The sequence below is a fragment of the Coregonus lavaretus genome, assembly GCF_964263955.1.
Source record: "Coregonus lavaretus genome assembly, chromosome: 34".
NCBI classification, from domain to species: Eukaryota; Metazoa; Chordata; class Actinopteri; order Salmoniformes; family Salmonidae; genus Coregonus; species Coregonus lavaretus.
The window spans coordinates 30,852,169-30,870,508 of NC_140021.1; the positions used below are offsets into that span (position 1 = coordinate 30,852,169).

The 18,340-nt window shown below is 41.1% G+C and overlaps 1 protein-coding gene across 1 annotated transcript; it reads left to right on the forward strand.

The window, feature by feature from the left end:
* Positions 1 to 6,444: 6,444 nt before the first annotated feature.
* On the forward strand, positions 6,445 to 18,097 carry LOC311109046 (very-long-chain (3R)-3-hydroxyacyl-CoA dehydratase 1-like; the record flags this gene model as incomplete). The annotated part of the gene is made up of 7 exons (XM_084151828.1): positions 6,445 to 6,563; positions 11,849 to 11,966; positions 12,199 to 12,217; positions 12,314 to 12,402; positions 12,701 to 12,822; positions 17,465 to 17,643; positions 18,015 to 18,097. 7 exons carry the CDS (start codon positions 6,445 to 6,447, stop codon positions 18,095 to 18,097), a joined length of 729 nt encoding a protein of 242 aa, XP_084007954.1.
* Positions 18,098 to 18,340: the final 243 nt, after the last annotated feature.

The window sequence follows — 18,340 nt, forward strand, 5'->3', positions numbered from 1 at the left end:
CCTCAAGAGGCGGGTGGTCAAACAAAACCCCACAAATTCTGATAAACTCCAAGCATTGATTATGCAAGAATGGGCTGCCATCAGTCAGGATGTGGCCCAGAAGTTAATTGACAGCATGCCAGGGCGGATTGCAGAGGTCTTGAAAAATAAGGGTCAACAATGCAAATATTGACTCTCTGCATAGACTTAATGTAATTGTACATAAAAGCCTTTGACACTTATGGAATGCTTGTAATTATACTTCAGTATACCATAGTAACATCAAACAAAACTATCTCATAACACTGAAGCAGCGAACTTTGTGAAAACTTTTGACCACGACTGTACATAAGGGTACCCCCAAACAACTGCTTGAAAACAGCTGTTTGGGGCATCCTGAGATGTCCGGGGGCGTCCGAGGATGTCCGGGGGGCTTCCGAGGATGGAATGTAAGGTGTTTGTCTCAGTTAATCTCACCTTCCTCTTTGAAAGGGTCATTGTCAAGATGGGCCTCTTTAAATGCTGACTTAAACAGATCATTTTACCCCTTAACAACCTTTTACTGCATTGGGCTAAATCAGGGGCACACAGTGTTTCTTGGTAGTCTTAAACAAATCAACTGTGGAACAAAAGTATACACCTCACACACATGGTTATGGGCTTAAAAAATAAGACACCAGTAACATGTCAGTTATAGTTTAAATACTTCACAGAAGACTGAAATGTAACAAAACGCCTATTGTGTTTATTGAGCTGTACACTGACATGCTCAGTTGGTCAATATTCCCCTCCAGTGATTTCCCAACATCTTGTCAACATGGGCCCCAAAAATGGAGCAGATATCTTATACCAATCTATCTTTATAGACATTTATCGATAACAAGGCCTAGGAAGCCGCCTATAGTGTCCAAAAATCTCTCAAAAATGTCATATTTTTTAAGCATATTTATTTTCATGCATATAAATTGTCAAAAAGCATTTTTATGACCAAATTCATAATATTTACTGTAGACAATAATTTGTCATGTTTTCATGAGTGGTTGAGATTAGGTCCCTGAATGGTCAAACATCTCTTCAAATAGAAGTGTGTTTGTAGAACAAAATATCACAAAATACCTTACAGGTAGGCCCTCTTTCACTCTCTCATCATGTCACAAGTTGATAGGCTCCCAGAGGCAGGGCCATAAAAGTCCCCAAATCACTCAAATGCCCCTCCCCTCTACAACAGCCATCAGCCCAGAACAGCATGAAGACATAACATCTAAAAGATAATCTGGGAATCCTTTCTTCCTCATGGAGCTTTTTGAAGGTGAGTTGAATATTCAATGTGATATTTGTATATAGATATATATTATTTAAGAATGATATGTATTAATATGGGAAATCACTGGAGGGGAATATTGACCAACTGAGCATCTCAGTGTACAGCTCAATAAACACAATAGGCGTTTTGTTACATTTCAGTCTTCTGTGAAGTTTTTAAACTATAACTGACATGTTACTGGTGTCTTATTTTTTAAGCCCATAACCATGTGTGAGGTGTATACTTTTGTTCCACAGTAGATTTGTTTAAGACTACCAAGAAACACTCTGTGTGCCCCTGATTTAGCCCAATGCAGTAAAAGGGGTAAAATGATCTGTTTAAGTCAGCATTAAAAGAGGCCCATCTTTACAATGACCCTTTCAAAGAGGAGGGTGTGATTGACTGAGACATACACCTTACATTCCATCCTCGGACGCACCCCGGATATCTCAGGATGCCCCAAACAACTGTTTTCAAGCAGTTGTTTGGGGGTACCCTTATGTACATATAGTGACCTGTTGTGCAAGGGCCCAGGCAGAGATATTTAATTAATTAAAGGTAAAGTACATTTTCTGTTGAAAACCCTTTTTATTTTCTTGAAAATTTTTACTATCGAAATGCCTACATATTACAATTATTAAAAAGTGTACTATGCAATATTAAAACTATCACACTGTTTTTTTACTAAACTTTTATATAAATCATACATGTTATTAAACAATACTACACTTTAATACCCAATAAAATGTTTATATGTATAATTATTATTTTTGTTGGAAAGACTGTTTTTTAAATGTATTCTTAGAAAATACGTTTTTCTCTCTCTCTCTCTCTGCATGTAACCTGACACCAGGCCTCACACACACACACACACACACACACACACACACACACACACACACACAAACACACACACACACAAACACACACACACACACACACACAAACACACACACACACACTCACACACACACAAACACACACACATAGGGAGAGACAGAGGGAGAGCTGTCATTTATTGAAGGTAAATACAATTTTCATTTTAAATCTTTTTTTATTTTTTAACTTTATATAAATCATAAATATTATTATTAAACAATACTACACAATACATGTTTATATGTATAATAGTTTTGTTGTTGTAGGAAAGACTGTTTTTTAAATGTATTCTTAGAAAATAAGGTTTTGCTCAGGGTTCTCTCTCTCTCGCTCTCTCTGCTTGTAACTGACACCAGGCCTCTCACACACACACAAACACACACACACACACACACACATACACACACACACACACACACACACACACACACAAACACACACACACACACACACACACACACAGAGGGAGAGACAGAGGGAGAGCTGTCATTCAATGAAGGTAAACCCCTTATTTTTCTTCTTTATATAAATCATACATATTATTATATAACAATACTACACATTACTACACAATACATGTTTATATGTATAATTTTTAAAAAATCCTTTCTTAGAGAAAAAGAAGAATCAGCATTTTCATCCTTTTCTGGGTTCTATTGTAACCCGAAACCCCCATCAGTCTCCAAATCACCGTCTTCAAGTTGTGAGAGCCCCAGACATGGACTCTACCATGCTGGATCTCCATGGCCTTCCAGATTTAGTACGTTTTATTTTCCAGGATAGATCAGCCTTCTTGACGTTAAACCCAAGTTTTGTCTTGAGGACAGAATGGACCATCGTATTAAATGTTCACGATGGTGATTTTTTTTTTGCACTTGTTTCATCATATCAAGCACTTTAAAATAATGTTTCCAGCTGAAGCTACAGACAGGCACAAAGTAGTTTACCTCTGTGCATGCTTTTGAAAATACATACGAACTAACCGATTTGGTGGCATTTGCGCTATTGAATTCAGAACAACCTAAAATTGTCACTTTGGAGTCTGGACTATATCCCACTGAAGAGATTTGTATGGCTTTCAAATTATCTCGCCCGCAGACTTCCTCTTCCAATGTGTACCCAGGCGAGGATGTTCCACTCAGGGCCTGTTCGATCTGACATAGAGCAAGTCTTATCTTAAGCCATTCTCTCATGCAAAACACATTTTATGGCTGAAAAAGGTTGTTGAGGCAGCTGTGTGTGAAAATGTTCACTGTTGAATCGTCCAATATGGCCTTCACTCATATCAATCACAACATTAAAACAATCAGGTGCATCAGTTAGGTGCAACTGTAGCTCAGTTGGTAGAGCATGGCGCTTGCAACGCCAGGGTTGTGGGTTCGATTCCCACGGGGGGCCAGTATGAAAAAATGTATGGAAAAAAAATATTATGCACTCACTAACTGTAAGTCGCTCTGGATAAGAGCGTCTGCTAAATGACTAAAATGTAAAATCACAAAGAAGGGCCTCAATGGTTTTGTCATTATGTCCCAGACATGAAGGACACAATACACCTAGAATTGGTCTAGGAGACATGTTTTCTATAGAGTTTTATGTGGTTTATCTGGGCTAGACTTGTCATAGGACAATACTACACTTTACTTGTCACAGGACAAGTCTAACACTTACTTATACTCAGGCAGACCTCCCCAGGAAATTACTTTTTCATTCTACAAGGGGTCACAAGCTCACTACACAGCAGCTCCATAAGTTCACAAAAAAAAATTCAAACTGTTTCAACTGTTCAAACACTTCAAACTCAGGCCTCCCCATTCACTACAAAAATGCCCAACTCTTTCAAATGTTCAAGCACATTTTTATTTAAGTTTAACAAGGTCACTACACCACACATCAATCACCAGGACGTTACATTTGATTTCAAACAGGTGCTTTACTTCAAAGGAACAGCTGCACTATCAAGTTACATAAGCACTCACTGGATAGTGTGAGAACATCTGGACAGGATGTCATTAACAGGGTCAAACACAGGACACAGCAAAGCCCATCAATCACTTTTTGACAGCAACCGTCTACTATATTCTCTCTGAGATGTGAGAGAGAGAGGAAAAGAGAGAGGAGAGATAATACACTTTGAAGACAAGCTCAATCAAGTGTTACTGATGAGAAATTGAGTTACGTTAGTAGTGAATGCAGATTAGTAAATTACAAACAAAATAATAAAAAAGAGTAACTCTTATCTGACTGACAAGAAGCTATGAGAGAGATAATATGACAGGCAATCTGTAGTCATGAACCTAACCATGCAAATTAACCTACAATAATGAGACATGCACTGGGCAGACTTTAACACAAACATTGTGCTTGGATCCAATGGCAATTATGGCCGGGTCCCAATTGCATTTACACGCATCGGGTTACCCTCCAGTGACCCTTTACTGGCTGTGAGGTATTCGCTAGGAATAATAAACATGTCACAATGTTCCTCCTGTCAATTCACTACAACTAAAACACAAATACACTGTATAAATCAAAAGTGAATTACCCCCCTGGTTATATTCTGCTGAGCGTGCATGCTGGCTATGAGTTTCAGATGTTGACGGCTATCAGTTTCAGCCTCCCCTCCTCATCAGGCCAGATGCATTCTTTGAGCATGAGGACACACTTGGCAACAGATGACTCCAAGAAGGGGATGAGACGTGTGTGATTCAAACACTGAGGTGTGAATGATGCCCACGATCTCCACATTGTTCAGACACGTAGGATAGAAAGGATAGCGACATGAACACACGCGGACACACACCCACACACACACACACACAGACACACACTGTAACCCTCTCTCAGGTAGTTATTGTTGAGTCCGACCCTGAGACACAGCAATTTGAACACTTGTAACTGGATCAGGATTAGGCGGCCTGCACTATATTTGGTGGGGTCTTTAGTTTACACACATTTCTACTGGGGACTATGAGAGGAGCTAATTTTAGATCCCGCAGTGATGCACTTTCTCAGGCTGTGCCTCCACTACTAAGTGCAGGGCTCTAGTCCAAACACTGCCCCCTTACCCAGCCCAACATTACCCCCTAACCCAGCCCAGCACAACACTGCCACCCCAACCCAGGCCAACACTGCCACCCCAACCCAGGCCAACACTGCCCACCTAGTCTAGCCCACCACTACCCGCTAACTACCAACCCCCCTAACTATCCCTACTATAACACTCTCCATCTGACCCAGCCCCGTCAGGACAACGCTGCCCCTTTAAAAAAGTCTAACACTGTCCCACTAACCCAGAACTACATTGTTATTTTAACCCAGTCCAATCCTTCCCCTCTAACCCAGGACAAAACTGCCCCTTTAACCCCAGCCAACACTGTCCCTTTAACTCAGGAGAACACCACCCCTTTAACCCAGTCCAAACACCTTTCAAAACAGGACAGTCAAAGCTTTGCGGTTTTGAATGCGACTCCTTCCAGCCCCTGCAGGCAGAGGTCAGTACCCTACTGTAAATCTGAAAGAGATCAAAGCGATTGGAAAGAGCTCTGAAATACAATTAAACATCAAGTGGAGACCATTTGGGTTAGTGACAGTGCTTGACTTGGACTGAAATAGGTGTCGGTACTCATGTTGGGTGCCGGTACTGTTTATATTTAGGTGCAAGAGCTCCACAATACTTTTGAGCTAATATTCTATAAGAGGAACAGGATCTCAAGCAGTAGAACATTTTAGGTGCCAGTACTGAGCTCCTGCTCAAGTCAAGCACTGGTTAGTGATGTTGAGGCCTTAAAGATGTTGAATACCCAAGTTGGCTATCTATTTAGTAATTATGCACACTTCAAATAAGCTGGAGCTATTTAAATGGATGGTATTTATAGTTTAGAGCAGCCTAATATTAATGGAATAGAGGATTAGGATGACATCAAATGTATGGTTGTCAATGTAGACCACCATTGTTCATCAGGGTACAAAACTACTTTTATATCCAGCAACTATTATGTACCCTAATATCCAAGTGAAATGATTATAGTCAAGAATTCATGAACAGTTACAATTACATTAAATTGATCTAATGAAGGCAGTGTCACTACCGGGGCAAATGCTTGATTGAATGACTCATCGACAGTGGGACTTTTCTTAGGGACTTGCCACCACGCACTTGTTGCAGCAATAGTCCCGCGAGAGGGGTGCTGTGGTACATTGATGGATGACCCTGCTGCTCCCAGTCCCAGCTGTCAGTTGCGCTCGCGCACCGATTCTGACTTTCGCACTCTGTCCCCGGTACCATGGCGTCCACGGAGGAGGACGGCTCCGCTGAGGAGAAGGAAACCAACAACAAGAAGAGAACGAAAAGTGCGATCGCTGTCGCATGGCTTACATTTTACAACATCGCCATGACGGCCGGGTATGTGGATTATTGTGCCCTATAGTTGATTATAAAGTAGCCACTCCCTGAAAACTTCGCTATGCACCAGAGCGCTGTGAGCAAGCGTGTGTTGCTGTTTATAGGTCCGTGGTGTCTCTGCCAGTGCAAGTGTCCCATTCTGTTGCAGTGAGCAAAATAAAAGTAAGGGACTTGATATGAAAAGGGTCCAAGAAGTCATATTGATTATTTGAGAATTGTCTATCTTTTTGTGAAAATAACGGCAGTGGAAGTGCGGCCCCCGTCGCGGGTTCAGCCTGCCCAAATACGGTAGATTACACGGTGTCAGCGTCATACCCAGCACTACCTCGACAGTTGCAGTGATAAGTATAGACGGCGCGCTGACACTGGAGCTCCGATCTCGGAGAATGAAATGCCCAATTGGCAGATTTTTATAACTGCAATTTTATGCGCTTCAAACCGCGCGGGACTGTGCAATTATTTTACTCAAGTGTTCTCATAGTTATTTTAGTGAAGTCACTAAACGAACTTACTTTACTGGTTGCCACGTTTTCAATAAGTTATTAAGCTGTTGATTGTGTCTTACATTCATTTGCATTGGTTTGAGCCACTTTAACGAGGAATGGGCCTTTTTGGAGATATGCATAAAATGCGCATTTATGGATGTCTTGGATCCATGTGATCTCCACTTCCACTCATTGTAGTTTATTGTCTGCTCTACACATAATGGTTATTCTGGTATTACATGAAGGTGTGAAAACTAGGTTCAGTTGTCTAGTCTTTTGTTCACAAAGACCAATAAGTGGTTGGTTATAAGCCCCTGTACCTGATCTCCCTCATACAGAATAAACAGATACCACACTTTTGATTCAAACATTCAAAGAGCTGTTAAAATATTGACTATTGCATTCAAACTGTTCTTTTGTTGTCCTTTCTCTCCATATGATAGCACAAACCTTCACCCATATTTTTCAATAATCCTTATATGATAGTAACTGTTAGTAACTGAACAGTTTTGCAAGTCCTAAACCCAGTTAATGTAATTAGCATCAAATAAACTCTAATTAATTACTGTGCTGAGACTGAGAGATAATACATTTACAATAAAATAGGAATATACTCCAAAGTAATGCACCTCAGCCCTGGTAAACCAGTGTTTTTTAAAAAACAGATCGTGGTTTGAAACAGATCATGTTGAGTTGTTCATGTAATCAAATAAGAGTTAGGCAAACCTTTGCAATATAGGTAAACACTTGTCCACATCTTGAGCACCTGACCGACCAACCACCTGATGTCAAGCAGTGAACAGTAGCCACTAGGCTACAAGAGTAGATACAACAGTACCAGGTCAACCTGGTTTAACAGTACCATTCCTTTACAACAGACAGTAGCAGTAGTGTATCTCTCACTAATCCTGACAAGGTTTGAGTTAACTTCAAGGTACACTCTAAAACGTCACATAAACTGAGATTTACAAGGAACCTATCTCATGGGCACTTGACACCTCAGCGGATTTAGATGATGTCGTTGTAATGTCCAGGGACTAATCCTGCCATGAGCCCATTTAACCATGAATACTGAATCAAGGGACCAAGTGTGATCTAAATGGGGATTTTAAAATGTGAATGTAAAATAATAGTTACCTCAATTTAGTGGAATAGGGAATAAGGTTGAGGAAACTATGCAACTTTGGCCTGCCTCATTACTAATACTGTAAGTGTTTGTGATGCTATGACAAACATATTTGTAAAGTTACACATTTTAGAGGAAAAGAGAACAACTGTATGCCGACACCTTCACAGACACACCTTCACAGAGATCCGTAACACTGCTGACCTAGTAGACTGGTGAATGTAAAGACAACACAGACCATTTCCCCAGGTCATGCATAGTTTTAAAAGCAAATGGTGCAAACCAGGGGCAGTATTTGTCAAGCGTCTCAGAGTAGAGGAGTGCCAATTTAGGATCAGTTTAGCCTTTTAGATCACAATGAATAAGATTACATGGACAGGGAGGACCTGATCCTAGATCAGCACTCCTACTCTGAGACTCTTGATACATACGGCTCCTGGTCTTCTGTGTACTGTAAATTCTGTACAAAAACTCTCACACCTCTCTGTTATTTAACCTGATCTTTAGAGAATTAGCTTTAAATGGTCCTCAAAACGGCTCTGCAATTAAATAGTAAAACATGTAGTATTGATTTTTATTAAAACATATACTGTAAAGGTCACAAGGCCCTGTTAGGCATATTACTGTGAGCAAAAACGTACACATTTTTGTTGTATCCTGTGTGTAATGGACCAATAAAGATCGTATTGTATTAGTATAGTGCTCTACAAATGCTGTCTGCACCGGATCGTTCAGTGATTTGCTAGATTTTTTATTAATCTTCAGTTCCTTCTGAATGTAGTTTTGGCAGTAGCAGGGTTGCTGCTAGTTCAGAGAGATGACAAGCTGAACAGCTTTTCTCAGCATTCTGTGTTTACATTCTGTCTGGCGTATGGCTGTGACTGATGTATAGCCAGATTAGTGTGTACAGTACCAGGCTAGAGACAATGAGCTCCTCTGTAGAAAGGACTTGGTGCTCACTGTTTCACCAACTGAGGCTGAGTGTGCATCCCAAATGGCACCATATTCCCTACATAGTGCACTACTTTTGACTAGAGCCCTTGTTAAATGTAGTGCACTATGTAGGGAACAGGGTGCCATTTGGGACTCATCTTGGGTGATGAGGAGGCATACAAGTTTAGTTGGTGTCCATTCTGCTTCTTGCTTATGATAAAAATAAATATAGATCAACACACACAACCCTTACAGAAAATCCACATTCATTTCACGTGATAACATGTGATCACGTGATCTTATGTGACGTTAACATGATAATGTGACATGTCAAAGTAACATGTGATTCAATGAAACTACAAATTTGAGCACATGTGAAAACATGATATCATGTTAAATAAATGTGACAACATGGGGCTGTAAAATGTCAACAGTTTTTCACGTAATAATGCAATTCCACATGTGAGAGATTTTCACATGAAAGTTTTTTACATGTGAAAAAAAATACCACATGTGAGAGTTACATTTACTTTACCTTCTATAACGTTATTTGAATGTTTGGTTTGTTAAATGTGATACAGCGTGTAACGTCCGCTTTCCAGACAGACCTAGCCCCGCCCCCTGTCACTCAAGGAGCGCATTTATTGTTCTTCTGACAGAGACGCTTGCGTTCGGTCTCTGCGTGGTCAATGCACACAATGTTGATGACAACGATGCTGTTTGCACATTGCTACTTAATATAAATCCACTAGCGTTCTATAATTACACTATGAGTTTGTGTTTCTTACATCTGCAAACAGCTAGTTTGTCTTTTCTTAGTAAATTGGGCCTAAGTCTTGTTAGCCGCTAATCGCTAGCTAGCTAATAAATGTACTGAGTCAGAGCAAACGAAACTAGATATACAGCCTGATAATACCAGCGATGGTGTAGACCTAAATCTGCATGTTTTTTTTGTGCAACAGAATGTTCTAAATCAAAGAGGAATACGCGAAGCAAGAATATGTTAGCTACATGTAGCTAAGAGAAAACATTCAATGTACCCAAAGATTATAGGGTCCCCTAGGAAACACTTGTCAACACTTAGGTTCCTACCCTGTCACAATAACTCCTCCCTGGCATTTTCATTTGTTGTCATGTCAAACACTGTATTCAAAGTGCCCACTATTATATTCTAACTATAGAATTTGAATAGTCATTCTATTTCCATGATTCCAACAGTTCACCCAAGTGTTTTGCTTTAAAACACAAGTCAAATCGCAATTGCAACATTTGGTTAAAAATAAGGTCTAGATTGTTTACCCATATCATGCAGCCCTACGTGACAGTGTGGAAATGATCTCAGATGAGTGCAGGAAATGCAGAAATTGATGAAAATGCTGAAAATAATTTTTGGTTGAAGTTGAATTGAACAGTATAAAACAATCAGAATGGAGAAAGACCCATTGAAATCACTTATAATGTATGTGTTGCCACCCTATGGTCACGCACTACTCATGAAGCAAATGTTGAACTTTTATTATTCAAAAACATAAAATACCGTCAAATACCATCATACCGTCTAATTAAAATACCATGATATGATATTTTGGCCATATCGCCCTACATGTGAATCTGCAATTCACATGTGAGGTGAAAACATGTTATTCTCCTCACATGTGAAAAGGTGGTGTTAAAATGTGAACTCTAAATATAATACCTGTTAACATATTTAATGAAAATGTCACGTTTTTTTGTAAGGGAATTAAATGATATGGGGGTTTTAAAGTAAGTGGTACGCTGTTCAGCTAAAATAATGTAAACATCTTTAATCAATATGATTACATTTGACATGATCACTTAGCACTGACTTTTCAATATGACCCCACCTGGGATTTGAACTCACAACCTCTGGATTTGGGGTACTCTGATCTTTCTGTTGCACCGCAGTCTGTAGCATTCCTCTACACATTCATTACATCTCTGCACTTAGCAAAAGAGTGCCATCTGCACTGCTATTTCACTGACTATTCTCTCATCATGATTTCATTTACTTATTTCAGCAATTTGAGGGGTTTTCTGTATAGTTGGTGGGGCATATTATTCTGTTTTAATGTTACTCCTAAATCACTATGATAAATATAATAGTTTTTCTTGAGTGTATTTTGAGATTTCCTTTACTTAAGTCCAAAGTGTAGGAATAATTCTGTGAACCAAGAGGTTGTGAGTTCAAATCCCAGGTGATGACATGTTGAATAATAATTACTGTATAAATAAACACACAATTTAATCATGTATGTCAAAGTGTGTCAAATATATAAGTTGATAACACTGTATGTTAAAAGCACTGTGTGTGTGCATCCTAACAACTCATTTTTGTTTGCAGGGCATCACCTGTGAAATCTCATGTGAAAAATATTCACATGTGAAAAATGTGATGCATGTGAAAGGCTATGTGATCACGTGAAAATCCACGCGACACTTTATGTGAAATATCATCACATGTGAAGTGTTCCAAAAACAAATGATTTCACATGTGAAATAATTCGATTTTCCACATCATGTGGTTTTTCTGTAAAAGAAGTAGGCTAAGTCGAAAAGACGAGACTGAAAAAGCTAAAGTAGAACTCTGGAAACAGTGATTGAACTGAGTACTTTTATACTGTAACTCTAAAGTGGTATCTATGTCCTTCTCATGCACACTTACTTCTCTAATGCAAAATACAGTTATTCACATGTTGTAAATATTGTATCTTATTTTCCAGATGGCTGGTCTTGGCTATGGCAATGATGCGCTTTTATATCCAGAAAGGCACACACAAGGGTCTGTACAAAAGTATAGCAAGGACACTCAAGTTTTTCCAGACAGTTGCGTTAGTTGAGGTGAGTTTCTGGAATATTGGCATAGTTCTCTATACAGCCGTATTCAAACACAGACATGCTCAATGTATTCAACCTAGACAGTTGGGAAAATAGGCAAATGTTGAAATTACTGTTGACATTTCTGGTAAGGTCCCTCTGTGTGCTTTAAATACTTTGATGCTGAGAGCTTTGATGCAGAGAAGAAGTGAGGAGAGGTGATTCACTGATTCTGATTTGTTATCTTGTCATTCAGGTGGGGCACTGTGCAATCGGTATGTATTGTCTTGAATAACCACCATATAATGTGAATATAAGCATATCTCCTAGCTCTGACAGCAATGTTGATTTCCCCGGTTCTCACCCTTTAGGAATCGTGAGGACCTCTGTAATTGTGACCGGGGTTCAAGTGTGTTCACGAATCTTCATGGTGTGGTTCATCACCAACAGCATCAAACAGGTGACTATCACATTTATCACCAAAGAGGTGTCTTCTAACCCTGGTTACCATCTACAGTAAGAGGCCTTGGAGTGGGTGAGGTTAAGTTGCCCCTAGACACTGATCTTGGATCAGTTTAGCATTGTCCCCACTAATGGTTCAGTTTAGGATTGGGGGATGGGAAGCTGATCCTAGATCTGTACGTAGGGGAAACTTCACCCCGGAGTCCAACTGCAGTAATGTCCTACTGTACAACATGGACCCTCTTAACTTTTAACTATCTTCTCCTCCCTCGTTTTGTCCCTTTCCTTGTTGGAAGATCCAGAACGAAGAAAGTGTAATCCTCTTCCTGGTCGTTTGGACGTTGACAGAGATCACCAGATATTCATTCTATACATTCAATCTGCTCAACCTCCTGCCATACTTCATCAAATGGGCCAGGTGGAGATGGGGATGGGAGGGCTGGGTTTGGGTAGCTCTGTTCCAGTGCGTTTCATGCGGCTTGTTGATGCAGAGCCTTCTCAGCATCAGAAAGCTGCACGTAAACGCCCTGGACAAGAGCTAGGGTTTGCGGTGCTGTTACGGTTCTTTGCGTGTTGGTCTGGTTTGATTGGCGTTTCCCCTGGCATGCTTCCCAGTAGTAGCCTACAGCAATGCATAAGGTATCTCCTGGCTCATAGCCAGACAGCATGTGATCAGCATGAGTGTGTTGTGTTTGTTGATTAGCACGTTCAATATGGATGTTGGCTGACCTAACTGCTAACACTAAGTACTCTGGCATTATCACTTTGATTTATGGGCTAGGACAGTTGTGGGTAACCAATTTATTACATGGTAGGTGATCAGGCATTGATAAGCATACAGATCAGAGATTGGAGAAAAGGTGGTGACACCATCTGTGCAGGGATTGGGATTTATTCAAGCATCTCAGAGTACGAGTGATGATTAAAGACCTTTTAGATAACAATGAATAAGAATACACGGACAGGGGACCTGATCCTAGATCAGCACTCCTACTCTGAGATAATAAGGTTTCTCCTCATATTCAGCTCTGAGTCAAGCTATTATTGTCTTTCCAGATGTGGATGACGTAAGGATGTTGTCATCTTTTCTCTCATACTTTCAACATTCCTTCACGCCTCTTTGATGCAGACTCACAGCTTGTGTGGACCGTAGCACCACTGGTTTTGAGTCTTTCATACACTGCACCAGACCTGGGTTCAAATACTATTTGAAATAATTTCAAATACTTTATCTGTGCTTGATTAAGCTTCCCTGACTTCCAATGGAATAGTCCCAAAACTGCAAACCCCGCCCATCTGGCACTCGAAGCAAGCTCAAGCAAACGCTACAAGTATTTGAACGATTTCAAATAGTATTTGAACCCAGGTCACAATCTCAGACATACACAACTATGCTCAATGTATTCAACCTAGACAGTTGGGAAAATAGGCAAATGTTGAAATTACTGTTGACATTTCTGGTAAGGTCCCTCTGTGTGCTTTAAATACTTTGATGCTGAGAGCTTTGATGCAAACCCCGCCCATCTGGCACTCGAAGCAAGCTCAAGCAAACGCTACAAGTATTTGAACGATTTCAAATAGTATTTGAACCCAGGTCACAATCTCAGACATACACAACTATTGTAACACATGGCATTAGCTGATGTTGACAGGAGGTTAGGTATCAGTGTTACCTCCCAGTCCAACAGCTAAGCAGTACTGTAGTAAAAATACCTATTTCTTATGTGTATTTTATTATACACAACACTCATCATTATACAAAACGCTCTATTTACCACCGCTGTCAGCAGACCGTTGACATAACGTGGGACTATCAGAAAGTCTAACTGTCAGCCTCGCATATGAAGGCCCTCAGATGAAATGTGAGCACTGGTGAAGAACGTCTACTACACACATGGGGAGCAATCTGACCGACCTAGATTCCTGGGATCCTATGGCTAAGAGCTTGCTGCTTTCCGTTCAATATCTGAATGTCTAGAAATTAGATTAGCGACCGACCCCATTTTTTGCATTGCTGTGCGGTAGCTATGAGGTGACAGTGAGTGACAATGAGACACTTTTTTCAGTGACTTCAGCAAGTCAGATCTTGTAACCACAGATCCTGTAACCACAGTACTGTACGTTCAATATGTCTGTTTACATGTACGACAGGTCTCTTGGGTTTGCGGGTTTGCTTCACTGGTCTTGATCAGTCAGTGTAACCCCCGTTCTCCTCCACTCTCGTCCTCCCCCATTCCCCGTCCCCCTCTGAGTGTTCTCAAGGGTTCCTTTAAGCAGGGAGGGGAGGGGCGCAGCCAGGCCCTCAGAGGGAGGGAAGAGGGGCTCATGTTCAGCTGCTCTTGTTTTTAAGACCATCTGTTTCGGGCATGGAATGCTGGCCCAACATTTCTCTCACATCCGCCGAGACACTCCCCCGAGCCGCAACCACGTTCTTGAGAAAATACGGGATTCTTATGCACCGCCATCATTAAATATATAGATCCCGCTCCTTTGATAACCGACTTGTTTTCATCCCCCATACATTTTTGTGCACTTTTGAAATGGAATACAGTAGTGTAATCCTTCCTTTCTGGGTTGTTTATTAACCAATATTAAACACTGTGGCACGGTTTCCTGGACACGGATTAAGCCTAGTCCTGGACTGAAAACCAAGCTCAATGGGGAATCTCCATCGAAAGTGCTTTTTAGTCCGGGGCTAGGCATAACCTGTGTCCGGGAAACGGCCCCTGTACATTTTGAATAATGATGTGCAGAAATCCAATAATGTTAAAACATTTTGAAAATCGTTAATGGAGCTGATCCTTTGGGGGCATTCAGACCTGTTGGTGCTCAAACAGCTAAATAATTTTTTAAGTGCCAATTGTATTTTTGAAAAATGCAAATCTGGTTTTTGTACCCACCACAGCACAGAGACAGCCTTAGTTAAAGTGGTAAATGATCTTAGAGCCAACACAGATGCCAAACAGCTCTCTGTCCTTGTACTCTTAGATTTAACTGCTGCATTCAACAGACTGGAGAGGTGGGTTTGGCCTCTCCGGTCCAGTTCTAAATTTGTTTAGGACCTATTTAACCGGTCAAGAGTTTTTTGTCACCCTTGGTGAACATAACTCAGAGAAAATACATATCACATGTGACATTCCACAAGGTTCGATTTTGGGTCCGGTACTGTTTAGTTTATATATGTTAACCCTTAGCAGCGTTATCAGAAAGCACAGCATTGATTTTCACTGCTATGCAGACGATACACAACTTTACTTTTCTATGTCACCAGAGGATTTTAGCTCACAACTTCCTCTGGCTAAATCAAGACAAGACCGAGGTACTTATTGTTGGAGCCAAAGCACAGAGAGAATCTAGCTGCACATTTTAATTCACTGGCAATAAAGATAAAACACCAGGTAAAAAACCTGTGTTATTTTAGATTCTTAACTCAACTTCGAATCACACATTAGGAATGTGACCAAAATAGCTTTTTACCACCTGAGGAACATTGCAAAGGTGCGTCCGTTTCTCTCTCAGGTTGATACAGCGAGACTCATCCATGCTTTTATTACAAGAAGGCTTGACTACTGTAATGCTCTCCTATCTGGTCTACCCAAGAAAGCCACTGGCCAACTGCAAAACATACAGAATGCTGCAGCACAGGTACTGACCAAGACCAGACGGAGAGCACACATTACACCGGTTTTAACGTCTCTTCACTGGCTGCCTGAGAGTTTTAGAATTAATTTAAAGATTCTTCTATTGGTTTTTAAATCAATCCACGATTGTGCACCCCAATACATGTCAGATGCTTTTAAGTTATGTACTCAGTAGGTCCCTCAGGTCCTCTGGCACTGGCCTGTTAACTATCCCAAAACCTAGGAACAAGAGGCATGGAGAGGCAGTCTTTAGTTATTATGCCCCCAGCCTCTGGAATAGCCTGCCAGAGAAACTGAGGGGGGGGGCGAAACTGTGGACATATTTAAAAGAGATCTTAAAACACATATTTTTAGCTTTGCTTTTCCTCAGGGGGCTTTTTAGTTGTTCAGTTTGTGTAATTCTTTTGTTTTTTATGTTATGTTTGTTGGGTAGTAAATATTTCAGCTTTTTTTCCTCTAAAGCACATTGCGTTGCGTTCCATGTCTGAAATGTGCTGTATAAATAAAGCTTCATTTGATTTGATTTGTTATATTGTGCGTTACAAATGCCATTATATTCCCTAGAGCAGTGGTTCCCAACCAGGGGTACTAGGACCCCTGGGGGTACTTGGCCTATCCACAGGGGGTACTTGAGCAGACTCATGAGACCATAGGCCTAATGGTGAAATGCACATGAAGGGGTACTTCAGGGGTACTCCGGGCAGAGCAAAATGAAGTTGGCAGTACAATAACTGAAAAAGGTTGGGAACCACTGGCCTAGAGCCCTAAATGGGCACTGGTCCAAAGTAGTGCACTATATAGGGAATAGGGTGCCATTTGGGACACAGCCGCAGTTGACGTTGCATAAAGCTAAGGTTAAGAATAGCCTACTGTAAGTGAGACAGCATCATGCCTAATGTTGTTCTGGTGTCAGTGTAACAGTATTGCTTCCGTCCCTCTCCTTGCCCCAACCTGGGCTTGAACCAGGGAACCTCTAAACACATCAACAACTGCCTCCCACGAAGCATCGTTACCTATCGCTCCACAAAAGCCACAGCCTTTGCAGAGAAAGGGAAACAACTACTTCAAGGTCTCAAAGCGAGTGACGTCACCGATTGAAACGCTGGTACCGCGCATCGCTAACTAGCTAGCCATTTCACACTGGTTACGTCAGTGTGTTAAGATACTAAAAACATGTCAGCCATCACTATAGTAATCAAGCATTTAGTGGCCTAATTCACTGGCAAATGCTACAAGACACTCTTTCAAGATGGCATACATTTTTCCCCTTCATTCTGCAGTGTACGCATTCCAACGTAGTGTGAAGTAGTTTTTTTATCGTTCTTTGCTGTACGGCTGAAGTGTGTGTATGTGTGCACGTGTGCACGTGTGCATGCCTCTGTGTGTTTGTGTTATTGATAACTCTCCTCTTTCTGTCAGATACAACATGTTTATCATCATGTACCCTCTCGGAGTGGCCGGAGAACTCCTGACCATTTACGCTGCTTTGCCGTTCGTTCGCAAAACCGGAATGTTCTCCATGAGGCTCCCCAACAAGTATAACGTCTCCTTCGACTACTACTACTTCCTCATCATTGTCATGCTCTCCTATATCCCATGTAAGCAGCTACGTACAACCTGTTTGTATGTTCAGCCTATAGGCGGACGTTAATTACTCATGGGTGTTGATTGTCTCTTGTTTTGACAAGCGGAATTGTTCAGGAGTTCAGTAGTTAGTGATAGCTGTTGTTAATTTGGGATTGTTTTGGGTTGTTTGGGGTAGTTTGTGGTCTCTGTTTTGGTGTATTTTGGGGGATGATTTGGGTTGTTTTGGATAATTAGTAGGACCTAGTGTTTGATGTAACTAAAATGATGGTTAAGTGCCTTTCTTTCTTTGAAGGCTTTTTGTTAAAATATTGATCTGGACTGGATAATTGTTTAGATTGGTGGGTAAAATCTCCCCCCCCTCCCCCCTCTCTCTCTCTCCTAGTGTTCCCACAGCTCTATTTCCACATGCTCCGTCAGAGGAGAAAGGTGCTTCTTGGGGAGATCATAGTGGAGAAGGACGAGTAGAGCCGCCTCACAGTCCAGCAACTGGTGTTCGTTTTGGGACAGCGAGTCAGCACAGCCCCCCTGCCGCCACATCAATTCACCTTTGGTACTGCAACTCCCCCCCCCCCCCCCCCCCCCCCCCCCACACCCCCAAGTTCTCCACACTGCAACGCAAGCAACCGGGCGAGTCAGACCACTACCAACATCACGGGATTAACCATGTAATAATCACAGAAACAGGATTATGACATTCACCAGAATAAC